This window comes from Pristis pectinata, chromosome 10 (assembly GCF_009764475.1).
Source record: "Pristis pectinata isolate sPriPec2 chromosome 10, sPriPec2.1.pri, whole genome shotgun sequence".
NCBI classification, from domain to species: domain Eukaryota; kingdom Metazoa; phylum Chordata; class Chondrichthyes; order Rhinopristiformes; family Pristidae; genus Pristis; species Pristis pectinata.
The window spans coordinates 9,503,870-9,531,394 of record NC_067414.1 but is presented as its reverse complement, the minus strand read 5'-3'; the positions used below and the strand labels follow the sequence as shown (position 1 = coordinate 9,531,394).

The 27,525-nt window shown below is 43.7% G+C and overlaps 1 protein-coding gene and 1 long non-coding RNA gene across 2 annotated transcripts in view; one reads left to right on the top strand and one right to left on the bottom strand.

Annotated features, from left to right (window-relative positions):
* Window positions 1-17,893, bottom strand: part of LOC127574890 (pecanex-like protein 1) — a 207,527-nt gene extending 189,634 nt beyond the window's left edge. The window contains 2 exon segments of the mRNA XM_052024376.1: window positions 6,252-6,469; window positions 17,689-17,893. Of these exon segments, the coding sequence (XP_051880336.1) occupies window positions 6,252-6,469; window positions 17,689-17,841 (371 nt within the window). The 5' untranslated portion in view covers window positions 17,842-17,893.
* Window positions 1-27,525, top strand: part of LOC127574917 (uncharacterized) — a 792,285-nt gene that overhangs the window by 694,199 nt on the left and 70,561 nt on the right. Inside the window, exon 2 of the long non-coding RNA XR_007956973.1 lies at window positions 1,639-1,918. This is a non-coding gene — a long non-coding RNA (uncharacterized LOC127574917). The remainder of the gene's footprint in view (window positions 1-1,638; window positions 1,919-27,525) is intronic.

Sequence of the window (27,525 nt, the reverse complement as noted above, 5' to 3'; positions counted from 1 at the left end):
TGGCCTTGGTGGATGGTGTAAAGGTTGTTTCTAGAATGCCTGATGTTGATGTTGAGGAAGGCCAATTTAGACCAAATATTGTTCCATCGAAACTAAAAAACCAAAATATCCTGGAGAACCTTGAAACGAAGTTGGACCATTTACAAGTTTCACAAAAACAACAGATGAGAGAATTAATTTTAAAATTTAAAAATCTGTTCCCAGATGTTCCAAACAGAACATCGATAATTACCCATGATGTTGATGTTGGGGATGCAAAACCAATCAAATAACACCCATATCGAATGAATGTAGAAAAAAGTAAACTTGTTGATCAGGAAATAAAATACATGTTGGAAAATGATATTATTAGACATTCTACTTCAAATTGGAGTTCGCCCTGTGTTATTGTACCTAAACCTGATGGAACTGTTAGATTTTGCACAGGTTACAGGAAAGTGAATGCTGTAACAAAGTCAGATGCTTACCCTATTCCTAGGGTGGATGATTGCATAGACAGAGTGGGAAAGGCAAAATTTCTTACAAAGATTGACCTATTAAAAGGGTACTGGTGTGTTCCATTAACAGATAGAGGAAGGGAGATTTCAGCCTTTGTAACCCCTTCTGGATTGTATGAATACAATGTTTTGCCATTTGGAATGAAAAATGCTCCGGCAACATTTCAAAGAATGATTAATTCAGTGATTCATGGGTTAAAACATACAGATGCCTACATTGACGACTTAGTGACTGGGAATGATACATGGGAGGATCACATCTCTGCGTTAGAAAGGTTGTTTGACAGACTTTCCAAGGCTAACCTTACAGTTAACTTGGCTAAAAGTGAATTTGGCCATGCCACTGTGACGTATCTTGGTTATGTTGTAGGTCAAGGCAAGCAAGCTCCTGTTCAGGCAAAAGTTCAAGCAATATCTGAGTTCCCTATTCCCACAGGTACGAGGACTGTTAGAAGATTTTTGGGAATGGTTGGATATTACCGAAAATTTTGTAAAAATTTTGCTGATATTGCTCTTCCCCTAACTAATCTTCTGAAGAAGGGAGTAAAGTTTGTTTGGACAGATTCTTGTCAAGAAGCATTTAAGAAGCTGAAAGCCATTTTATGCTACCATCCTGTGCTCAGAACACCTGACTTTGAAAAGCCATTTTCATTAGCAGTAGATGCCAGTGATGAAGCTGCAGGAGCTGTGTTGTTGCAGAAGGGTGACCTTGATGATATTGACCATCCTGTAGCTTACTTTTCAAAGAAATTTAATGAGCATCAAAAGAATTATTCCACCATAGAGAAAGAACTACTGTCGCTTGTTTTAGCCTTGCAACATTTCAGTGTATATGTTTGCACCGCTCAGAAACCATTGACTGTGTATACAGATCATAACCCATTGGTGTTTCTGAGCCGAGTCAAAAACAAGAACAGAAGGCTGTTAAACTGGAGTTTAATTTTGCAAGAGTTTGATCTCATGATAACTCACATTAAAGGCAAAGATAATGTGATTGCTGATTGTCTTTCTCGATGTTAAATGGGAAACATGTATCTGTCCTAATCTGATAGTCTGTAGTTGTGTAGCGTGATAATTATTAACATTACTAACTCTATGCACGGTTAAAATTTTCTTGGGAAAATTTTTTTTTAGGTGGGAGGTGTTATGGACTCAGTGAAAGTCCCTTTAAGATAGAGAGTGTGTGTGTATGTGTGTGTGGGGCGTGCTTACGTCAATAGAAGATAAAGGACGTAATGACGTTGTTGAAGAAGTCAGAAGAAGAAGAAAGAGAGAGAGAGAAGGGAGAGAGACACCAGCTTGCTTGTTTTCTCTATCGATGGATGAGAAACAATAACTGTGTTTGCCACTGAAATCCATGTATGGAAGTTGGAAGTAATCCGGTGGAGTTCACTTTGTTGCTGACCTGTAGAAGGAAACAGGTATTTGTGTGTGGACGACCACGGTTCGGATGCTTTTCGGGGTGAGGAAGTCACTACCGAGTAAACACTGAAGTGTCGTTTGGGGTTCCATCGTGGAACATTTGGATTTTGTATTTACTCTCTCTATGTTTTTCTACATCTACGTCTTATCTTCAGACAACGGTGGTTGTTGAAGAAGCCCTTGGTCACGTTTCACCTTATGGCTTGCGGAACTGAACTTTAAGAACCATTCTGGAACTTGGAGTTTGGGCCTTTGTCACACACACACACACACACAAAGAGTTTAGTTTTGGGGTTAACGTTCGAGGTTTAACATTTTTGAATTCTAACATACTAACATTTTTACTTTTATTTTACGTATTATCATAAGTAGTGATTAATAAAATAGTTTTTAACACTGAATCATGCTCAGTGTGTTTCTTTTGTTGCTGGTTTGTGACAGAAGAGTCTGATTTTTGATACAATTGAGGGGGTTGGTTGCTCATCCAGTTCACTGGTGTGAGACTGGACCCACATGTAGGCTTGGATTGAGTAGGAACATCTTCCTTTCCTACAGATGCTGGAGAATCAACTGAGTTTGTAGAATCAATCCAGAAGGTTCACAGTCACTTTGACTGATACCAGATTTTTATTTCTAGATTCCTTTTAAACAGAATTACAGAGTCCAGGTGAAGAAAATACTGACAAAACTTTAAATATTTCCGTCACTCAGTGGTCTTACTGGAAGAATCATAATCTCATTAAATTTGCAAAACAGGACAAATTTAGGGGCAGGCACGGTAGTGTAGCAGTTAGCGTAACGCTTTACAACGCCAGCGACCCGGCTTCAAATCCGGCCACTGTCTGTAAGGAGTTTGTACGTTCTCCCCGTGTCTGCATGGGATTCCTCCAGGTGCTCCAGTTTCCTCCCACATTCCAAAGATGTACAGGTTAGCAAGTTGTGGGCATGCTATGTTGGCACCGGAAGTATGGTGACACTTGCGGGCTGCCCCTTGAAAACTCTACGCAAAAGATGCATTTCACTGTGTGTTTCGATGTACATGTGACTAATAAAGAAATCTTATCTTAACATTGAAAACTTCTAAGATATCTGTGATTCTGGCCATTTGAACGTTACAGCAATTACTCCACTGCTGCCCCAAATACCTGGTGTTCCCTTCCTTAGCTTCGCCACCTCTTTATCTATCCTCTTTCTCTCTCTCTTCTTTTAAGATTCCTCTTCAACCAATCTTTTGGTCATCTTCCCTTATACCTCCTTATAAGATCAAGTATCAAATTTAGTTCCTCCTGTGAAGAGCCTTTGGATATTATACCACATTAAAGATATGCTTTTAATACAAGCTGTTATTATTTCCTCTATTATTTCCGAGTTGTCTCAAATTTCTATGCAATTCCTATTTTGCAACTTTACTAAGATTGCACATCTTAATGCAATACCTTTAGTTCCAGTTTTTACAGTAATTCTTCTCATTTCCTTTGCTGCAGATTAATTTGTTCTGAAGACTTCAAATTGAGCATTTGCTCATCAGACCGGGCTATATAAACTTTATTACTCAAGACTGATTGAAAGCGAATGTTTTCATATGTGGCTGTGCGACCTTAAACCTTAGCCGTCATTGCTATAATCCATTAACAATGACTGCTGGTTCTGCTTTTACGCCTTTAGTGATCAAGGCAATTCTATTACATTTTTATTTGACCATAAAATGCCCACGAAGATAAACTTGACTCAAAAATGCTCATTTCTTCTTCTCCAACTACATTCCTCAGCCCCTTACTTTGTTCTCTATACTTTCACAACTGCATGGCCAGATTCTGCTCTAACTCCATCTACAAGTTCGCAAATGATAACACCGCAGTAAGCCGTATCTCAAATAACGATGAGACAGAGTACAGGAAAGAGAAAGAGAGCCTAGTGGATGGAGTCAAGACAACAACCTTTCAATGTCAGCAAAACAAAAGAGCTAGTAATTAACTCCAGGAAGCAGGGCAGAGCACACATGTCAATGGTGCAGAGGTGGAGATGGTTGAGAACTTCAAGTTCCTAAGTGTAAATATCACCAATAGTTTGTCCTGGTCCAACCACGCAGACACTATCACCAAGAAAGCACACCAGCGTCTCTACTTCCTCAGAAGGCTAAGGAAATTCAGCATATCCCTGTTCACCCTCACCAATTTTTATAGATGCATCATAGAAAGCATCCAATCCAGATGAATCACAGCTTGGTATGGCAACTGCTCTGCTCAAGACCACAAGAAATTGCAGAGAGTTGTGGACACAGCTCAGTCCATCACGAAAACCAGCCTCCCCTCCATGGACTCTACACTTCCCACTGCCTCACGAATGCAGCCAATAAAATCAAAGACCCCTCCCACCCTGGTCATTCTTTCTCCCTCCTTCCATCGGGCAGAAGATACAAAGGCATGAAAACATGCAGCACCAGAATCAAGGACAACTTCTATCCCACTGTTGTAAGACTCTTGAACAGACCTCTTGTATGATAAAGATGAACTCTTGATCTCACAATCTACGTCATCGTAGCCCTTGCACCTTACACAGCACTTTCTCTGTAACTGTAACTCTGCATTCTGTTATTGCTTTTCCCTTTGTACTACCTCAATGTACTTATGTTTTGAAATGAACTGTATGCAAAACAATGTTTTTCACTGTATCTCAATACATGACAATAATAAACCAATGACATAAACTGATTGCTAATCATTACTCATCTCCTTTTCCATTAATAACCCACTGATACTCAATACCCAGGATCACTCTGTAGGCCAGATTACATTGGATTCACCACCATAGTGTCTGCTTATCACACTAACCTAATCTGGGTACTGAGAAACAACCAAGCTGACACTCCACATCAGAGTGTCCTCACTCGAAGTGGAGTGGGTCATACGTAGTGATGAGACTCTACATAGAGTCCTGCAGCACTGCTCCCAGAACAACCTGATGGTTTTTTGACAGATTGCTGCTGTCAAAAGGCCTTTGAACTATTTTTAGATGTCACTGATAATCAAAGATTTTTAAATGCAAATAAAATTGTCTTGAATAATTAAAACAATAAAAAATTAATGACATTAAAAATAGATTTATAATAATAGTTTAATTAAAAGACATTAAAGTACTAGAAATACAAGCATTAAGACAGGGGAAAATAAATCATTTACCTGCACCCAGCTTAAAACTCAAGGTCAGTGACTTCATTGAAATGAGTGGAGATACTTTTTTCATTGAAATGAGTGGAGATACTTTTTATGCTAGCCATTCCTGCTGAAAAAATTGAGGGGCCAGATGTAAAGTACATTTGGTCCGTCTGGTCACACTTCAGTATTCCACCACCAGACTCAGTGGCGAGTCCAGCATCGTTGGAAGAGGTCTCACACACTGGCATCTGACCTTCAGCTCATCTCTAACTTCCATATTTCAATGCTTAGATGCAGATTTTGGGAGAGCAACTCACCCACAAAGAGGACACAGTCAGCAGTTCTCACTGGAGTTCTTGACCTGAGGTATACTTGGAACAAAACAAAAGGACCCAAGCCTGGCACTGAAAATGAAAGAAACAAGGTGCCTCGAACTATTCCCCTGCCCCACTCAAGTAAAATAGAAAGCCTTAGACTTACATGGCACCCCTCACAAGCACTTTACAGCCAATTAAAAACTTATTAAGCTTGATCGATGTTGTAGCCAACAATGTTACAGTCGGGCCCAGAAACATCAATGTGGAATTGAACATAATCTGTATAATAGTGAACTGAACTAACTGCTACCTTGATGACTCTGATCTCCATCCTCTCAAAGGCATTCCCCCTGCTCCCCCAATTTCCCATGTTCTGTCATTAAAAACAAGCTTGTCTTCTCACTTTTCCAATTCTGATGAAACACCCTTGACCTGAAGTATCAACTCTGTTTCTCTCCTCACTGATGCTGCCATTGCCAAATGGTCCCACATTCTCTGCTTTTGTTTCTGAATTTAATGATGCTGGTTGAGGAGTACTTATTGGCTAGGTCACCAGGGAGAACTCTCTAATCATGCCATGGAATCTTAAATCTCCATGCAATGGGACAGAGAGGACCTCTGTTTAACATCTCATCTGAAAGATAGCACTTTTAATGGCTTGTAGCACACTCCAAATGTGAATGTGAGGATTGTGTTCTCAAGGCTCTGAAGTGGTACTTGAACCTTCTGACCAGAAGCAATTGTGCTACCCACTGAGCCACAGCTGATGCTACAAAAAAAAATGATTCATAATCTTGCAAATACAAGAGCATTTCCATGCACAATTTATTAAGGTTGGTTAGGTATTGCTATTCTCTTACCCAGGACTAACGGAAAGCATCAATTCTGATTCATCATTGTCCCGTGTTCCAGATCCAGTCCTATCCTTTGTGAAGGATGTAGCTTGGGTACTCTGATGTATTATTTCTCCGTCTTCAAACATAATGTGAAGCCGATAATTAATTGTCTTTATCACAGTAAAAAGGAGAGCTATCAAACCACAGTAAATCCCAAGAGCGACTCTGCTGGGAGATGCGGCCTGCAAAACAGATCAGAAGAAAGCAGCTGTCAAGAGCTTAGTTAAAGATTGAAAAATGTATCTTTCCTGTGAAGCTCTGTAAAGCGAAAGTTTAAATTTCTTTAATTTCATGTGGTTTAGGAGCATAAAAACAGGAGGAAGGCCATTTAGCCCTTCAAAGCCTATTCAATCAGATCTTGGCTGATCTGTTCATTAATCCACTTGTCTGCCTCTGTTGTATAGCTCTTGGTAACCTTTCCAAACAAAAATTTCAAGACTGAGATTGATAAACTGAAGTTCCGAAAATAGATATGCTAACTGGATTTGAATTTCACTACATATATTTGAATAATGAATTATTGAGATGTATTTGCATTACGGATATTTAATTCTAATGGAGTTGAAAATCTGTAAATTAATCAGTGGAAGGAGCCTCATACTTGACATGTTATCTTGGTTCTGTTTCCAATGATGCTGCCTGACCTTCTGAGTGATCTCAGTATTGCTCTTTGTTTCAGATCTCCAACATGCATAAGATGCTCCTCAATAGTTGCTCACTCTAGTGACTTTGTCATCAGATGTGCAAAATTTCACTGGGTCTCCTGCTTGAAGATGCGACCATAAAAAATATATAAAAATGAGTCATTTAAAAGAGATCCAAATCATTTTCTATGGTGTTATCTTATCTCAGGTGATGCACTACTAATCTCAATACTAACCAGGGCATTGTAGTGGTGTAGAGAAGAGCACCAAATGACTAAATATACAGTAATACCACTCCTTGTGGAAATTCTCTCCTCTTCCATCGAGTAGAAGATACAGGAGCCTGAGGGCACATACCACCAGACTTAAGGACAGCTTCTACCCCACTGTGATAAGACTATTGAACGGTTCCCTTATACAATGAGATGGACTCTGACCTCACAATCTACATTGTTGTTGTGACCTTGCACCTTATTGCACTGCACTTTCTCTGTACCACTCTGTACTGTTATTGTTTTTACCTGTACTACCTCAATGCTCTCTGTACTAACTCAATGTAACTGCACTGTGTAATGAATTGACCTGTATGATTGGTTTACAAGACAAGTTTTTCACTGTACCTCAGTACAAGTGACAATAATAAACCAATACCAATAAAAGAATAATGGAGTGTCTTTTCATTTCTGGGGACTGTACCTCAAGGATGGGCAGAATAGTTTTGATGGGTCATCCTAGAATCATCTGGGTTAAGCTGCAAAGACAGGTTCCATTTGATTTGTAAATCTGAGTTTAGAATATTGAAGGCTCAAAAATGATATGGGTATCTGATAGAGTAGATATAGGAAAGCAATTTCCTTATTTCCTCTGGTAGAACAAAAAAACATCATCTTAAAGATAGAAACAGATCATTCAGAAGTTAAACATGAAAGCATTTTTTCCACATACAGGAGAGTGGAAAATCTGGAATCTTCTCTCCCAAAAGATTGTGCATATTGCTATTTGGAGCTTGAGGGACCAAAAGTGATAGACTTTAGGTAGAAGTGTCAAGGTATATGAAGCAAAAACAGGTGAATGAAGTTGCTCATGATCTAACTGAATGGGAGGATCTGCAGGCTGAATAGTTTCCTCTTCCTTGTGACACCAGCCATTAATACATTTGCAACTGCTTTGGTTGAGAAAATATGTTCAAATAGTCCACATAGCCATGAGACCTTGGATGAAATAGGGCTGACACTGGATAGCTCCTTACTGTGACATCATTAATTATCAGAACAGAAGAGAAGAACACTCGAGAAGAAAATTTCACCAATAAAACTCATGGTGTTGGGGAAAAATATTCCTGTTAATGTAATAGAAGCCAATGATTTAAAACAGTCAGAAAAGTGTGCATGCACAGAAATGGAATATGCACATGCAGTTTATCTTAATGTGGTCTCACAGAATGTCATTAGCTCCTGGAAGAGGAGGAGCAGTGAATGAATACTTTCCTATTTCACACTGCTCCTACCTTAAGGTGAAGATTTATACACAAAAACACTGCCTACCTCATGACATACTTACATAAACTTTACAACACAGTAGGCTCTTTAGCCCAAATAGTCTATCCAAATGTTTATGCTCCACACGAACCTTATCCCCCCCTTCTTCAGCTCACCTCATCATACGCTTCTATTCTCTTTCATGGGAGTATCTACCCGTAAAGACAAGAGGCCAGAATTGGAAGAGTACAAGTAGCATGCAGGTTGTAGGTCTGGAGAAGATTAGAAAGAGATTGAAGAGCAAGGTAATGCAGGAATTTGAATACAAGCCTGAGAATTTTGAAATCTACTTTGCCGGGAGCTAATGTATATCAGCATGCACGAGTAAATGGTATGAAGCAAGTAAGGACATGGGCAGCAGTGCCACCTTTGATAACTCACTCTTGTTTTAAACCAGATACTTTGCCACTTTATACCTAGTCATCCGAGCTTAACATGATAACAGAAGATGGTTGCCTGAGCATTTATGGCATAAAACTTGAAAGCCACGTTCAAACATTCAACGTACCAACTCTTTCTGATGTTTTCAGAATGGAAGAACAAGATAAGCTCATAAATTACTAAAGAGAAAGCAGCATATGACCTTGCACGTGGTTCTTCCAAAACAATATAGAATCAGAAGCAAGTTATTTTTTAGATGCAGTTCTTTTTCCAGATAATGATAAAGATTTTAGAAAGTCTTAGACAAAGTCTACAAGGAAATGACCAATTAAGGTGCCTCTGATGCCAGGTCAGAATGTGATATGCTTGGAAAATAGGCCATCACTTAAGAGTATAGCATGAACTTTAGCAAACTTTACATAAAGTTAACAAGCCTCAATTCAGAAATTATTACATCAGTACAAGCTTTTAAATTGTTAGAATGTGCTAAAGCACCTCATTTGGGCACATATAGTCCTAACTGATACCTAAGTGTTCAGAAAAGGAGACTCTGTTAGATCAAGTGTATGCTGTCTTAAAGAAAAACCCTGGGGAAACTCATTCTCTTCAATCTTTATGAAACACAGGTCTTCCTTGTGACACAAAGAATGGAAGATTTAATGGTTACTGGGTTTTACACTATTCATGAGAACAGATGCAGATGTCAATCTATCAGAAGATAAGACACTAGGTGATTAAAGCAAGTGCAGCAAATGTGTTTGCCAACAATATTGGGAACGTAGTTGAGTAAATGGATTTCGGGAATGCCCGTGGAATGATTTACATGCAACTCATGAGGCAAGCTGCAAGAAACAAAGATGCAGGGTGCTGACAAGGTAGTTTAATCTTGTGAAGACTGGATTTCTGGATTCCTTTAATTGTGTGGTGATAGTGCACGTACTTCATTGGTTAAATGTTATCCAGATTATCTGGATTCATTAAATAGTGACGGTCGATCCAAGGCTAAAGCAATAGAAAATAGCTCCATGTATGTATCTTTGAAGTTAACGGATTGAGACCACGCAAATAATTATTTTACGTAAAACAGCTCAGTGAAATACCAATACTTTCGGTAATGAAATTCAGTAATGAAATAACTCATATAATGAGTTCACTGATGACTCCAGAGATATAATAATATAAACATAATTGTCATGAATACAGCAGCTGAAGGCACCAAAAACAATGGTATTTCGGGAAGGAATCGTGGTGATTGATGGCATAAAACTTAGGCTGAAAGGCCAGAATGTGAATTGTCAACTGTCCTACAACAGGCAATTCAAGTATTCTCTTCAGATGTTGGGAGGCCAGAGTCTATGGATGCATTCCCAAATTATCCACCATTCACTTTGAGAACACTCAAACTTCAGCTTTAAATTTAATGCCTTCTCTATAGAGCATTTCAGAGCATGCTGAGATGGACTATGACCTATGACCTCATGACCTCACGATCTACCTTGTTGTGACCTTGCACCTTATTGCACTGCACTTTCTCTGTAGCTGTGACACTTTACTCTGTACTGTTATTTTTTTTACCTGTACTACATCAATGCACTCTGTACTAACTTGATGTAACTGCACTGTGTAATGAATTGACCTGTAAGATCAGTTTGTAAGACAAGTTTTTCACTGTACCTCGGTACAAGTGACAATAATAAACCAATACCAATACCAATCAAGAAACACTTATAGAACACTGAGACATTGTATTAGACCACCTGAGACAGAGATCAATTCAGAAGTTTGTCCCCTTTGACACTCACCAACTTTTACCAATGCACCATAGAAAGCATCCTATCAGGATGTATCACAGCTTGGTACGGCAACTGCTCTGCCCAAGACCACAAGAAGCTGCAGAGAGTTGTGGACACAGCCCAGCACATTACAGACACCAGCCTCCCCTCCTTGGACTCTGTTTTTACCTCTCACTGTCTTGGTGAAGCAGCCAGCATAATCAAAGACCCCACCCATCCGGGACATTCTCTCTTCTCTCCTCTTCCATCGGGTAGAAGATACAGGAGCCTGAAGGCACGTCCCACCAGAGTTAAGGACAGCTTCTACCCCACTGTGATAAGACTATTGAACGGTTCCCTTATGCAATGAGATGGACTATGACCTCACGATCTATCTTGTTGTGACCTCGCACCTTATTGCACTGCACTTTCTCTGTAGCTGTGACACTTTACTCTGTACTGTTAGTGTTTTTACCTGTACTACATCAATGCACTCTGTACCAACTCAATGTAACTGCACTGTGTAATGAATTGACCTGTACATTCGGTTTGTAAGACAAGCTTTTCACTGTACCTCGGTACAAGTGACAATAATAAACCAATACCAATACCAAGAAGATTGAATAAACTATTAAAGAGGGTTATATGGAAAGTCCCTCATAATAGAAGAGGTCATGATGGTAAAACAATACTTGTTAAACATGACAATCAAATAGTTAAGGTTCATTCCTCACAAATAATTAGAAAATTGTGAACTCTGCAGTTTTATAGAGATAAACTAAGCACCTTGTGCCTCAATTAGTCATTATTTTTCTGATGAAGTTCCTGAGAGACAGAAGCAGACTTTTTAAAAGTCAAAGTCAAAGTCGGGTTTATTGCCGTATGCAACTTATTATCAAAGATCCCCGCCATCCGGGCCATGCCACCTTTTGCAGCTACCATCGGGCAGGAGGTACAGAAGCTTGAAATCCCACACCACCAGGTTTAAGAAAACTACTTCCTAACCTTCCCAACAGCTACTTTCAAGGCTATGCAGTGATAATGCAAGGTTATGATACACATATCAGAGATATCATGTTCACAAAACAATTGCTAAGAGTAGGTACATAGGTTACAATGTTCCTGCAGGGTCTAATGAGTGGAGAGATGCTACCATTTGGGGATATGCAAGAAATTTGGGATTTGGGATTTGGTTTGGGATAAGATTAATTAAGATAAGATTTCTTTATTAGTCACATGTACATCGAAACACAAAGTGAAATACATCTTTTTGCGTAGAGTGCTCTGGGGGCAGCCCGCAAGTGTCGCCATGCTTCCGGCGCCAACACAGCATGCCCACAACTTCCTAACCCGTACGTCTTTGGAATGTGGGAGGAAACCAGAGCACCCGGAGGAAACCCACGTAGACACGGAGTGAACATACAAACTCCTTACAGACAGCAGCCAGAATTGAACCCGGGTCGCTGGCACTGTAATAGTGTTACATTAACTGCTACACTGCCATGATACTTTAGGTGATAGGCAAGAAATGAGGTCCATACAATCAGAGAAAAGGTAAAATAAGAGTGTGAAGTGAAAGCAGTATTATGTCTAGAGATGAATTTCACAAGTGACTTCAGAACTAGACAAAGGGCCTTTGTCACACCTGTAGTACTCTCAACCGACACAAAAAATGGAAGTAATGGCTAAGCACAACTGTATCAAACAATGAAGCAAAGATCACCTAACCACCATGCATTAAAACTGGAAGCAGATGTCTCCATGATGTTCCGGTGGCTGCTAATAAACTTAATGATGTACAAGAAAGAAGCAAATGAAAGCATGTTAAATAGTTGGATGTAGGCCTTTCTAGAACTATACACTTTCACTTAAGTCCTCCTTCAGATTCCCGTTTTAGAGAAAGTAACCACAGCCTGGCCAACTTGATATCATTACTAAACTTCTCCAGCCCTAGAAACAGCCTGAAATCTCTTCTAAGAACATGAGAAATAGGAGCAGGGAGAGACCATTTGACCCCTTGAGCCTGCTCCACCATTCAACAAGATAATAGTTCGTCTCCTACCTCAAAGGCTGTTTTTAGGCATTTCCCGCCCCCCCCCTTTAAAAACCATGATTTCTTTAATATCCAGAAATCTACCAATGTTTGTTTTGAATGACTGAACCTTCACAGTCCTCTGTGCTGGAGAATTTCAAAGATGCACTGCACTCTGAGTGAAGATATTTCCCTTCATTTCAATCCTAAATGGCCTTACTTTGGTACCATGAACCCTAGTTCTCAACTTCTCAGCCAGGGGAGACATTGTCCCTACGTCTACTCTGTTGGGCCCTCTATGTCTGGTGAACCTTTTATATCTTGCAACAGCCTCTTTATCTTTTGTTTTAGGTAAGAAAACCAAAAGTGTACACAATACCCCAAGTGTGATCTTATCAAAGACCTGTATAATTGTACTAAGACATCTTTACCCTTGCACTCATGTCCACTTGCAATAAAGGCCAACATAGCATTTGTTTTCTGAGTTGCTGGTCACATCAGGATATTAGTTTATTGACTTGTGTACAAGGATATCCAGGTCCCTTTGAAATTATTTCTCAATTTCTCACGATTTCAAAAATACACAGCATTTGTTTCAGCAGATAAGCATTTCCAAAACGAATAACCTCACACCCCTCCACATTTTTGGCCATCTGTCATGCTGATGATCAATCTCTCAGATTGTCTTTATGTCCTTGAAGCCTTTGTATCCTCATCATTACTCATATTCCCTCTTAGCTGTATGTCATCAGCAAACATATACAGGTTACATTTGGTCCCGAGTTAGATTGTTGATATAGACCATGAATAGTTGCAGCCCCAACCAGTACCCTGCTAGACAGAATCTGCAAACCTGAGAACTTATTCCTACTTTTTATCTTCTATCTATTAACCAACTCTCAATCCACACTATTATGGTACACCAAATTCAATGTGCTCTCACCTGGTTCACCAAGCTATATGTGGGACTTTTATCAAAAGTCTTCTAAAAAATCCAAATACATCACTCCTAACAATTCCCCCTTCATCGACTCCACAAGATGTAGCCTCAAAGAACTACAATTGATTAGTCAATCATTTTTAAATGCATGTTGACTCTATTCACTCATTTTCTAGGTATCTTGATATTACATCCTTTATTATAGATTCCGGCATTTTCCCTACCTCTGATGTCAGGCCTACCGATTGGTAGTTCCCGGTTTTCTTACTCCTTCATTTGTTAAATAGTGGGGTCACATTTGCTACTTCTGATTTACAGCAACAATTCTGGAATCTAGAATGTTGGAAGATAATAATTTGTGTATCCATTATCTCTATAGCAACTACTTTAAAAACTGATGATCAGTTTCCTTGGGAGTTACCATTATTCCAAAATCATCATGAAATCTGAGAATGATAAAACCAAAAAACATACATTTAGTGACTTTCATAGTCTTTCAGAACATCCCAAAATGCTTTGCAGCCAATGAACCAATGTTTTATTTTAGTGTATTCACTAGTTTAATTTGGGAAACATAGGAGACAACTATTTGGCACATTATGCTTGTCCCAGCTATCTTGGTAGAGTTATCCAATTAGTCTTTCCCTCGAAGCCCTGTACACTTCTTTTCCCTTCAAATATGTATCCAGTTCTCTTTTGAAAGCCACAATCTACTTCCCTTCACCTTTGAGACAGTGCAATCCAGATGACAATTTGATGTGTACGTAGAAAGTTTCCTTATGTCACCTCTGGTTCTTTTGCCGATCACCATCCTTCATAATTGTACAGCTGAACATTGAAGGAACCTGTTTTTTTGGGGTAACACTGTCAATCCTATTTTTATTATCCATGTATAGTTGCCCTTCTGAGGTATTGGACGGTCTCCTGCCTGGGACTTGGAGGTGCTTATGGTGGTACTTTGCCTCCAGTCTTGATAAACAGGAAATACCGGGCTGTTGACTTGGTGGAGGGGTCAGAAGCCAGCACTTCCCAATATTAAGTGACCTGTCCTCTAAGCCTCACAGTAAAATGCAGAATTATCAAAAGGAGAGTATGGGATGGCAGCTACTGTACTCACTTTATTCACGTGTATAGTCTCTCTTGCTTGTTCAAGCACAAAGATATCCCACAACAAACTGTGAAGGAAGGGCCATGACAGAAAAATCAGAGTTACTTGGATGAAAGTTTTGCCTCGGGTGACACTGAATCAGTGTTGTCACAACCAACCTTCATCATAGCCACACCAGCAACTCCCTCTGGTAAAAGTTGCCTAGCTGCTGTCTGCTCCATCATAATCAGACTATTCCTGACTCTGACCACTTCCCAAGGCCTTCTCAATTCTCATCCAGCATCTCCTTCTTAGGTAGTCCCTTGGGGTTGAGGACAACTTGCTTTCATTCCAGTATTTTGGGGATTGGAAGATGTCCATATGTGTCACTGACTAGATACCACAAAAGCTTTGATGGAGTGAGGCTTTAGTCCAATGGCAATGAAGTCTAAGACAACGGAAGACCAGGCTCTGCTGCACAGACAATATGTCTACACACAAGCGCACTCCCTCCCGCCCCCGCTAGTCACATTCTCACCAGACACTCTTGTGGACACAAAGACACATGCTTCTGCACATACACTCTTGCAGCCCCTGTCCCTCACTGCCCCAACCCTAGACCCCTCTTTCCCTCGGCCCCCTCTCCCTCACAATCCCTTCCCCCTTCACTAACCCTCTCCCTCAAAGCCAGTGTCAGTAACCAGTTTTCATCTGGCTTTTAGTGAATGTGTAACCTCATTCCCAAATCCCTGTCCCCTTTTTAATAATTTCCAGTCTCTTTCCATTTAGAAATAGTCTTTCTTGGGTCCTTGATCTCACATTTGAACACCTTTGGTCATAGATTTTCCCACTCAACTCAATGTGTCTTGTCTCTTGGATGAATTTCCCAGTCATTGTATTTAATCGGAAACAGTTTTGCCACCATCTAGAATTGCCTATTCCTCCAATATTGACGAGTTATACTTGAGTTAATATAGCAGCACAGTGATGCAGCTGGTATTTCCAGTGTTGTCAGTGTGGAGTTTGCATGTATGGGCTATCCCCAGTTTATGAACGGGTTCCATTTTTACAGATGTTCATAAGTTGATTTTGTCCATAAGTCAAAGAATACGCAAAATCACTTGATATGGTAATTACACCTCCCCAGCATGGTAATGAATGACACCAAAAGTACATGATACTGATAAGAAAGAACAATTACTATAAGTGGAGAAAGAGAGGAAATTAGTTCTACCATTCAGAAGAATGAACATTTGTACCTACATTGGACTTTTGAATTTAATAATATGGTCATATGCAGAGGTGTCCACAAGTCAGAAGGCTGGAATCTGAGGTCAGCCTGTACAGGTCCCCCCCCAGGCTATGGCAGGGTTCTGTTCCTGTGAACTGTTTGTAACCCAGACAATTCGCAAATCGGAAATGTGACTGCGAACAGAGTTCCCAGGCAGCAAAAGATGCTTGCAGCAACTGGCAAATCCATCCCGCCGGTCTCCCAAGTGGTCATTCACGTGTACGGGCTGTACGTAATTTGGGCATTCATAACCTGAGGAGGACCTGTACTCCCTATGGCCATACAGACATCCTCCAGGAGCTTCAGTTTCCTCCCCCATCCCAAACAGCATGTGGTTGGAAGGTTAATTGGGTACAGTAAATTGCCTCTAGTGTGTAGATAAGTGTTAGAATCTGTTTGGGGGGGGGTTTAAAGAGGAGGTGGGAGGAGTTATTGATGGGAATGTGGGGAGGATAAAATGGGTTAAGGTAGAATGTGTAAAAATGGGTACAGTTTCAGTGGGCTGAAGGGCCTGTTTCCATGCTGTATCTCTCTCTGACTCTATAACTTTGAGTCACACAATGATCTATTACTACCTCCACTATTCTCATAGAGGCAGCCATGCATTGGGGGTATTGCTTGAAAATATGGACAGACACTAGCACCCATAAAGAAAACAGGATAATGACCAGATAGTCTGCTATTGTGACACTGGTCAAGAATTCACTATCTGACCAGCAAGGCCTGTTGAATACTCCAGACTTTAACTAAGGGTATAGGATCCTACTCACCTCACCAACCCTCAGCAGATCAAAACGTATGGGTGTAAATTTGTAGTATACAAGGAGATTGCATGGGCTGATTCTAATCCAGCCACCCTGACAGGAATAGTATATCATCATCCCTTGCCACACTTTCCCATTACCTTATACCTCCTCTCCTCCTTCCCTCTACCATCTTCTGCTCCAATCTTAGTATTCCTTCTCTCAATCTTTTCCCCTCACCTAAACATGCACTTTCTTTCTTTCTTTAACCCTTTTTTCCAACCCTAACTGTGCTCACCTGCCTTCAGTCTCCCCCCTCACAACTCACTCTCTGTCACCCAGCCCAGCTCCACTCCTCATAAAAGTCTCCCAGCCAAACCGTATTCCTTGTGAATGCTTCCAAACCTCCAGGCCACAACCCAGATACCCTGTCCCTACACAGACCATCTCCATATCCCTATCCCTGCACCTGCCCCACACACAGACCTAGACCCTATCCCTGACCCTACACTTTCCCCTACTCCTACAACATCTTCCCCTGAGTGACCCCCAACCCCGTCTTTGCAGCTATCTCCTGGGCCTACTCCTAGGTGCCTCCTCCACCACCACCACCCAAGACCCTGTCTCTATCCCTGCCCACCATGCCAGCTTCCACCCCAATATTACCCCACCCCTGCCCTCAGGCCCCACCTATGCTCTCAGGCCATGCCGCTATCCTCGAGCCCCACCCCCAATGTTGTCATGCCTACACCTCAGGCCCCACCCCTCTGGTGCCCTCAGGCCACACCCCCTCCAGGTCACACCCCTCTGGTGCCTTCAGGCCCCACCCCGCCCACTCCAGGCCCCGCCCCTCCCTCTCCAGGTCCCGCCCCTCTGGTGCCCAGGCCCCGCCCCTCCAGGTCCCGCCCCTCCACGCCCCGCCCCTCTGGTGCCCTCAGGCCCCGCCCGACCCTCCAGGCCCCGCCCCCCTCACCAGGTGCAGGACGAACGGAGCTCCGAGCAGCGCGATCCATAGGTACAGGTGGAAGGTGTTGGAGAAGCCGCTCTGTTTGGGCTCCAGGTAACAGCCGCCCGTTATCGCCGCCCACACCCCCCGCCGGAGGAGTGCCACCAGCTGCCAGCCCATGGCGGCCCCTGGGCTCGGCGCCGGCCGGGGACTATGGAGCCCGGCTCCCCGCCGCCGCCATGTCGCTCGCTCGCTCGCTTTCCTTCCCATCATCCTCTCGGCTGCAGCGAGGCGGGGTTACTCCAGGTCATCCCGCAGCCGGGGACCACCCCGGGCCTGAGAGCGGGCGTCCGTGGGGTCCTCCCTCCCCTCCCCTCCCCCCTCCCTCCCCTCCCCCCTCCCTCCCCTCCCCCCTCCCTCCCCTCCCCCCTCCCTCCCCCCTCCCCCCTCCCCCCTCCCCCCTCCCCCCTCCCTCCCCCTCCCGTCCCCTCCCCCCCTCCCTCCCTCCCCCTCCCCCCTCCCTCCCCTCCCCTCCCCTCCCCCCTCCCTCCCCTCCCCTCCCCTCCCCTCCCCCCTCCCCTCCCCCCCTCCCCCCCTCCCCTCCCCCCCCTCCCCTCCCCCACCTCCCCTCCCCCCCTCCCCTTCCCCCTCCCTCCCCTTCCCCCTCCCTCCCCTTCCCCCTCCCTCCCCTCCCCCCTCCCCTCCCCCCTCCCCTCCCCCCCTCCCCCCCTTCCCCCCCTTCCCCCCCTCCCCTCCCCCCCTTCCCCCCTTCCCCCCCTCCCCTCCCTCCCCTCCCTCCCCTTCCCCCCTCCCCCCCTCCCCTCCCCTTCCCCCTCCCCTCCCCTCCCCTCCCCCCTCCCCCCTCCCCTCCCCTCCCCTCCCCCCTCCCCCCTCCCTCCCCTTCCCCCTCCCCCCTCCCTCCCCTTCCCCCTCACTCCCCTTCTGGTGAGCGGGCGTCCGCGGGGTCCCCCCTCCCCCCCCCCCCCCCCCTCCCCCCTCCGGTGAGCGGGCGTCCGCGGGGTCCTCCCTCTCCTCTTCTCCCCTCCTCCCCCTCTCCTCCCCTCCTCCCCCTCTCCTCCCCTCCCCTCCCCGGAGAGCGGGAGTCCGCGGGGTCCCCACCCTCCACTCTCCCTTCCTCCCCACCCCACTCTCCCTCCCCCCCTCGCCTTCCAGTATCCCTACCCCACCCCCGGGCTGGAGAGCGGGAGACTGCGGATTCCTCCCTCCACCCCCACCCCCCACCCCCATATCCCCTCCCCTACAGGCTAGGGAGCAGCAATCTGCAGGGTTACCATTGTTGCTGGCACTGGGCATGGAACAGTGGGATCCAACGCTGACTTCTCCAGACAAAGCACATTGTATCCCCACAGCAGAAAACAAGCTGCAGGAGGAACTCAGAAGCATCAGTGGAGGCAGAGGGATGGTTGATGTTTCAGGTTGAGAACTTGCATCAGGACCATCCCTAAAAACAAATTGCTGGAAAAACTCTTGCTCTTGATGTATGTGTGGAATGTATAGAGAATAACTAGAGAGAGGGTAGGACCACTCAAGGATAAAGGAGGGAGCATGTGCTTGGAGGTGGAGGATGTTGATGATGTCCAATATGAGTGCTTTGCATTGGTATTCACCAAGTAGGAGGACATGGAGGATAGTGAGATCAGTGAGGAGCACACCATGTCAGGGCATTTTGAAAGGAAGAAAAGTGGTGTTGGGTCTTTTGAAGAACGTTAAGGTGGATAAGTCCCCAGCACCTGATGGGATATACCCCAGGTTATTGAGACAAGCAAGAGATGAGATTGCTGGGGCCTTGTGTCCTCTCTAGCCACATGCGAGATCCCAGAGGACTGTTGTTCCTTTGTCCATAAAGGGAGATAAGGATAATCCTGAAAATTATAGACCAGTGATTCTCATGTCAGTGCTAGGGAAGCTATTGGAGAGGGCTCTTAGGAATAGGGTTTATGAACATTTGGAAAAGCATAGCCTAATTAGTGATGGTCAGCATGGTTTTGTGTGGGGCAAATCGTGTCTTACTAACGATTGAGTTTTTCAGGAAGGTGATAATTCAGAATTGGCTTGCCCATAGAAGACAGAGGGTAGAGTTCGATGGGTCTTATTCTGGCTGGAGGTCCACGATTATGCTGTTCCACAGGGACCTCCGCTGTTTGTGATATATATAAATGACCTGGATGGAAAATGTCGATTGTGGGTTAGTAAGTTTGCAGATGACACAATGATTGGTGGTGTTGTGGATAGTGCAGAAGATTGCCAAAGGATACAGTGGGATAAAGATCAGTTGCAGATATGGGTGAAGAAATGGCAGATGGAGTTTAATCCAGGCAAGTGTGGCACGTTGCACTTTGGGAGATCAAATGTAAGGGGACAGTACACAGTTAATGGCAGGTTAGTGAGAGAGGCAAGAGATGAGATTGCTGGGGCCTTGACCAAGATCTTTGTGTCCTCTCCAGCCAGATGAGGGGTCCTGGAGGACTGGCGAGTAGCTAATGTTGTTTCCTTGTTCAAGAAGGGAAACAGGGATATTCCTGGAAATTATAGACCGGTGATTCTCCTGCCAGTGGTAGGGAAGCTATTGGAGAGGATGCAAGTCCAGAGCTCCCTGAAAGTGGCTGCACATAGGGTGGTAAAGAAGGAAGATGACATGCTTGCCTTTAAGAACCAAGGCATTGAGTTCAAGAGTCAGGAAGTCATGTTGTAGCTTTATAAAACTTTTTTATAACTCTATGAATTAACCTGCACGACCCTAATTACTACCTCTGTATAGCAATACTGTTGCTATATAATTTGACCAATTTGAGAGCAATTTGACCACTTTGTACTCCAATGGACTTTGTTTTTTTTTTGTTCCAATTGTGTTCTTTCTTGTATAATTTATGTTTGTCTTGAAAATCTTGTGTCTTCAATGCTATGTGCCTATGATGTTGCTGCAAGTAAGCTTTTCATTGCACCTGTGCATTCATATACTTATGCATATGACAATAAACTCGACTTTGACCTTGATCTGGAGTATTGCATTCAGTTCTGGTTGCCCCATCAATAGGAAGGATGTGGAGGCTTTGGAGAGGGTGCAGAAGAGGTTTACCAGGATACTGCCTGGATTCGAGAGCATGTACTATTAGGAGAGTTTGGACAAACTAGGGTTGTTTTCTCTGGAGCATCGGAGGCTGAGGGGATACCTGATAGTTTATAAGATTATGAGAGGCATAGACAGAGGATCTGAAGAAGAATTTTTCAGTTAGAGCATGGTTGGAAACTGGAATACAGTGCCTAAGGGGGTGGTGGAGGCAAGTACTCACACAACATTAAAAATAAGATTTCTTTATTAGTCACATGTACATTGAAACACACAGTGAAATGCACCTTTTTGCGTAGAGTGTTCTGAGGGCAGCCCACAAGTGTCACCACGTTTCCGGCGCCAACGTAGCATGTCCACAACTTCCTAACCCCTACATCTTTGGAATGTGGGAGGAAACCGGAGCACCCGGAGGAAACCCATGCAGTCACGGAGAGAACATACAAACTCCTTACAGACAATGACCGGAATTGAACCCGGGTTACTGGCGCTGTAAAGCGTTATGCTAACCGCTACGCTACCATGCCTGCAACAAGGATTTTAGGCATGGTAGGCAATGGGCCATGGGTACTTGATGGTCAGCCTAGACATAATGGGCCAAAAGGCCTGTTCTGTGTTATATGACTCCATAACCCTGTCCCCACCATCAATCTGTCCACTACTGCCACCATCCTCTCCCTGAGGGACAATAGAAGTCCAGGATACCCTGGAGAACATGACTGAATTCCATATCTTAGAAACCACCTCTCAACAAACCGAGATGTCATTGATGAAATCTGCCGTCATTTCGGTGCACTGGCACAACCATCAGCTATCCAGGGGAAAAAAGAGTTCCACTGCACCGAGAGATTGCTGGGTGGCCAGAGGAAACAATCCATGGAGGGTCCCAAAACTTCCTTGAAAGAGAGCAACATCCCCACCAACTTGTGGGCCAGGACTACTCCAAGTGGAGCTGGAACAGTCAGGCACAGCAGAGCCTCTGCCTCAGTGCTGGAGACATGGGTTCAATCCTGACCTCTAGTGCTGTCTGTGTGGAGTTGGCACGTTCCCCGTGTGACCACGTGGGTTTCCCCTTGTTGCTGTGATTTTCTCCCACGTACCAGAGATGTGCGGGTTGGTAAATTAATTGGCTCCCAGTGTGTAGGTGTATGGTGGAATCTCCCAGTGTAGAGAATGTGGATAGAATGGGATTGATGCATGGTTAGTGTAAAGGGTTTCCTGATTGTCAACGTGGACTTGATGGGCTTGTTTCTCTGCCGCACTTCTCTATGAGTCTCTGCGGATGGCCCTTTAACTGGAGCACACAGAAGCCCAGTGAGAAGGAGCGCACCACCTACCAAGGTACCCACCTCTGCAGGTTCCACATTGACCTCATCAACCAACTCCAAACTGGAGTGGAAGCAAGTCATCCTTGACCCGAAGGTCTGCCTAAGAAGATGAGCAAGAGCTGGCAGGTGATAGGTGCAGCAGGGCATGTTGGTAGAAGACCTTTACTTTGGGAGCATTTGTGCAGGACACCACCTCTGATGCGCCTCGATGAGCTGGCAATGAACTCCGTTTTGGAACACACTCATGTGCCCGTGAGGAAGTCGGAGGTAGTTTGTTTCCATCATTTTTAGATTCAAATTGAATAAACTCTAATTCGAACTAATAGGACTATTCTTACACTGAAATCCATTTGCAATAGTTTAATCTATGAATATTACAGTGCTGCTTATTTTGTGTCACTGGCAGATCCTGGATATGCCTTTGGATATGGGATGCTGTTCTAACGTCATCTAAATCATTTATAAATATGGTAGATAGTTGCGGACTCAGCCTAGATCTTTATGAAGCACCATTACAGGTCCACCATTATGGACACCCCACTATATACCATCAAGCTCACATAATATCATTAAATTCACATTCGACGTACTTACGTGTGTTCGTTCCAATGAACGGCAGAATGAGTTTTGTCTCTCTCTCCACTTTTAGTAATTGTTCTTTCTTACCAGTGGTATGTGTTTTGATACCATTTATTACAACACTGTGGAGAAACGGTGACCATATTGAGTGATTTTTGTGTATTTTCCGACTTACTGTAAAAACGGAACCTGTTCATAGCCCAGGGATGACCTGTAGTCATAACCTACCAGTTTGAGTGCATGACCATTATTCCCACTCCCTGTGTGCTGATCTTCAACCAATTTTCTAAGCAGTCCAATAATTTGTCTATAATTCTACAGGATTTAATTTTAGATATGAAGCACTTTATTGAATGCCTTCTGTTGACCGCATAAGTAACATACATCGACGTCGTCCTGTTGATAATCAAGAAAGAAATTGCCATTCATTAAGGGAAGCTTAATGCAATCAAACCAAATCAACGTGGTTTTATGAAAGGGAAATTCTATTTGACAAATTTGCTAAATTTGGACTTCCAGAAGACATTTGGCAAGGTGCCACATAAAAGGTTGGTACACAAGATGAGACGTCACGATATTGGGGGAAGTTTGTTAGCATGGATTGAAGATTGATTACAACATAGAAGACAGGGTTGGAATAAATGGGTCTTTTTCAGGCTGGAAGGATGGAACTAGTGGAGTGCTCGTGTCTATTGCCTCCCCCTCACTTGGATCCACTATCACCTGCCTGCCCTTCTCTTCATTTTTTTACTGGGGATCTCCTCTCTTTCTTTCAGTCCAGATGAAGGGTCTCGACCCAAAACATCAACTATCCATTTCCCTCCATCGATGCTGCCTGACCCTCTGAGTTCCTCCAGCGCTTTGTGAGTTGCTCCAGATTCCAGCATCTGCAGAATCTTGTGTCTCCGAAGGGCTCTAAGGTTCAGTACCTACTATCTTTATTAATGATTTGGAGGAAGGTGTAAGGTGACCTTGTTTCCCAGTGGCACAAAAATATTGGGAGGACATATTGCGATCAGGACATTTGGACTCTGCAACAGGATAAAAATGGGTTGAGTGAGGGGGGTGAAAATGTGGCAAATGAAGGTTAATAAAAGATTTCTTTATTAGCCGCATGTACATCGAAACACACAGTGAAATGCATCTTTTGTGTAGGGTGTCCTGGGGGCAGCCCGCAAGTGTCGCCATGCTTCAGGTGCCAACATAGCATGCCCACAACTTCCTAACCCGTACGTCTTTGGAATGTGGGAGGAAACCGGAGCACCCGGAGGAAACCCACGCAGACACAGGGAGAACGTACAAACTCCTTACAGACAGCGGCCGGAATTGAACCCGGGTCACTGGAGCTGTAATAGTGTTACGCTAACCGCTGCACTATATGAGGTCATGCACTTTGGTGGATTAAGTTTTGAAAGATTGGAGAATGAAGGTTGATGGAGATCTGGCATAGTTGAGGCCTGGAGCAGGTCGGCTGTGATCATATTGAATGGTGGGATAGGCTTGTGTTCTGTCCATTTCTTTCAGGCAGTTGCTCAGTTATGTCTTAACCTTCACAAATCCATGCTGGTTCTTTCTGATCAGCTAAAGTTTTCAAGGTATTCGTTCCTTTTATACACCCAGCTGCCTTTCACCGTGCTCTGTCAAAGCTGTCACCGTTATTCAACCTTTGTGAATGTCTTGAGATTCATGAACTCTCAAAACCACTTAGGATTTATCAAACAAAAACATCTGACAATCTCACATAGTTAACAACCAAAAAACACACTAAGAAAAAATTAAACTAATTAAGGAAATGTGCTCCATTCATTTTCTCACAGAAGTCGATTTCTCCTATTCTTTTTAATGGGAATGTTAGTTCAGTGGGTAGACTTCCCAACCTGAGAGCTGGGAAGCCACTGGAAACTTGCACTGCCTATTGGTATTGGTTTATTATTGTCACTTGTACCGAGGTACAGTGAAAAGCTTGTCTTACAAACCGATCGTACAGGTCAATTCATTACACAGTGCAGTTACATTGGGTTAGTACAGAGTGCATTGAGGTAGTACAGGTAAAAACAATAACAGTACAGAGTAAAGTGTCACAGCTACAGAGAAAGTGCAGTGCAGTAAGGTGCAAGGTCAATTCCCTAAGCAGTTGACTGGTCTGAGCACAGGTTGCTTGCAGGGAGACTGCCCCTATGCTGCCCTCCACCATACCGAAGTGCTGGGAGCCAGATAGCCAGTGAAACACTGCACCCAGGGTTGTGTTGGAAGAAATGGAATGGCCCAGGAGACAGGCAGCCAGCAAACCTGTAGCAGTGGAAGGTTTGCCCTGTTGTTATAGGAACTTATTCTGAGTGTAATCAAGAAAATCACTACCTTTCTGACACGTGCTGGATTGCTATCTCAATCTATAAGTGTTCCCTGCAAGTTTATCTAATCTCTACATTTATACATTCTTTTCTCCTTCCTAATCAGGCCTCTGGATCTTCCACTCAAGCTCCAGGGGCTGTAAGGTAGCTCTTGAGGCCAGTGTGGGACCTGCAGACTCTGTCTCAAGTGGGTCAGGAAATGCGCGTTGGCATGGGAAGGCAACGGCCAATTTCTATCATTCATTTGAATGCTACATTCTTACAGGTGACCTGCACACAACTCCTCGTCTTAAATGATTTTCTACTCATAAATGCTTTCTCAACATTAAAGTAATTTTACCTTTAGTTCGGAAGGATACTTCTTCCTCTTGCTCTGTCTTCCCTGAAAATGGGTAATTGTCAATTGCTTCTGAAGCCCCACTTCCTAGAGATTTATTTTTTCTGCTCCCATTCCCCACATCAATTATGTACAATAAATTGTGTTCTTATTAAGCAACACAATTCAAGTCAAAGTAACACATTGCTCAGTGAGAAGACTTGGTTGGTGTGAGGATTTTCACCTCCAAGAAGACCTGATTATTGGGGTGAAGACATTTTGCCTTGGTGCTCCTAACTTTCGGGCAAGTTCAGCCTTGGCTCAGGCTGGTTGGAGCTGCAAGTTCAAGTTCAAGTTACTTTATTGTCATTCACCCATATGCTAATAAAAACACATGGAGAAACGAAATGTTGTTTCCCCCAGACTCACACAACAGAGGACATACATAGAACAGAGGACATACAATAAACGCAGACAGAAAAATTGAACAAGTACAAATAGTGCAAAAAAACGGTATATACAGAGTACAAAATTAGTGCAGGATTAGTGCAAAACTGAGCTGGACGAAGAAAACACAGAACTCAGTGTGTTGCACTAATTATATAAACATGTTCAGCAGCAGCCAATGTTCTTACACGCCATTGTGCAAACCAGGGCTTTTGACACTGCATTTGTCTGAAACTGCCTCCAGGGTATTCAGGAGCCTGACAGCCTGGGGGGAAAACTGTTGTACAGTCTAATAGTTCTGGCCCGGATGCTCCGGTACCGCTTGCCAGATGGCAGTGGGACAAATAGGTCGTGGGAGGGATGAGAAGTGTCGTCTATGATTCTGTAAGCCTTACATGTGCACCGTGTGTTGTAGATGTCCAGGATGGAGGGAAGAGGTACTCCAATGATCTTTCCTGCTGTGCTCACAATGCTCTGCAAAGTCTTATGGTCAGATGTTATAGTTACTGTACCAGGCAGAGATGCAGCTGGTCAGGACACTCTCAATGGTACCCCTGTAGAATGTGGTGAGGATGGGGGAGGGCAGGTTTGCTCTCTTCAGCCGCTGTAAAAAGCCTGTCACCTTGATATATTGCTGCTCAGCACTGGGAGTGATGGGGCAATGAAACCTGTTACTTTTGGAGCCATTTTTAATCGTCATGCAGGCACCTTCGCAATACTGGCTGCAACAATAATTATGGCCAACATTTCGAAAGTACCAAGTGGGTAAAATAGATTGCACTTCTACTTGTGATTTTTGAAGTTGATGAGATCTGTTTGCAAATATTGGCACAATATTTGAGTTTCAATGGACACAGTAATACAGCTAGTTGAACCGCTGCCTCACAACTCCAGCAGCCCAGGTTCAATCTTGACCTCCGGTGATGTCTGTGTGGAGTTTGCATTGTTCTCTCTGTGACGGCATGGGTTTCCTCTTGATGTACACCCCAAAAACGTGAGGTTTGGTAGGTAGATTTGCCACTGTAGATAACCCCTAGTAAGTAGGTGAGTGGTAAAATCTGGGGGGAGTTGATGGGAATGTGGGGAGAATAAAATGGGTTAGGGTAGGATTAGTATAAAAATGGGTGCTTAATGGTTGGTGCGGACTCAGTGGACTGAAGGGCCCATTTCCGTGCTGTATTTATCTATACCCCCATGACACAGAAGTATGTGTTTGTGTGATATTGGTTTTACCCTGTGCCCTCTTCTACTATTAAGTGCCCATTACTTTAAAAAAGAACGCTGTACTCCTTATAAAATAGTTCCCAGCTCCAACTACCTTGCTCCTTCCAACCTGAAGCTGAGCCATTGGTATTGGTTTATTATTGTCACTTGTACCGAGGTACAGTGAAAAACTGGTCTTGCTTACCGTTCGTACAGGTCAATTCATTACACAGTGCAGTTACATTGAGTTAGTACAGAGTGCATTGAGGTAGTACAGGTAAGAACAATAACAGTACAGAGTAAAGTGTCACAGCTACAGAGAAAGTGCAGTGCAATAAGGTGCAAGGTCACAACAAGATAGATTGTGAGGTCAGAGTCCATCTCATCGTATAAGGGAACCGTTCAATAATCTTATCACTGTGGGGTAGAAGCTGTCCTTAAGCCTGGTGGTACGTGCTCTCAGGCTCCTGTATCTTCTGCCTGATGGGAGAGGGGAGAAGAGAGAATGTCCTGGGTGAGTGGGGTCTTTGATTATGCTGGCTGCTTCACCAA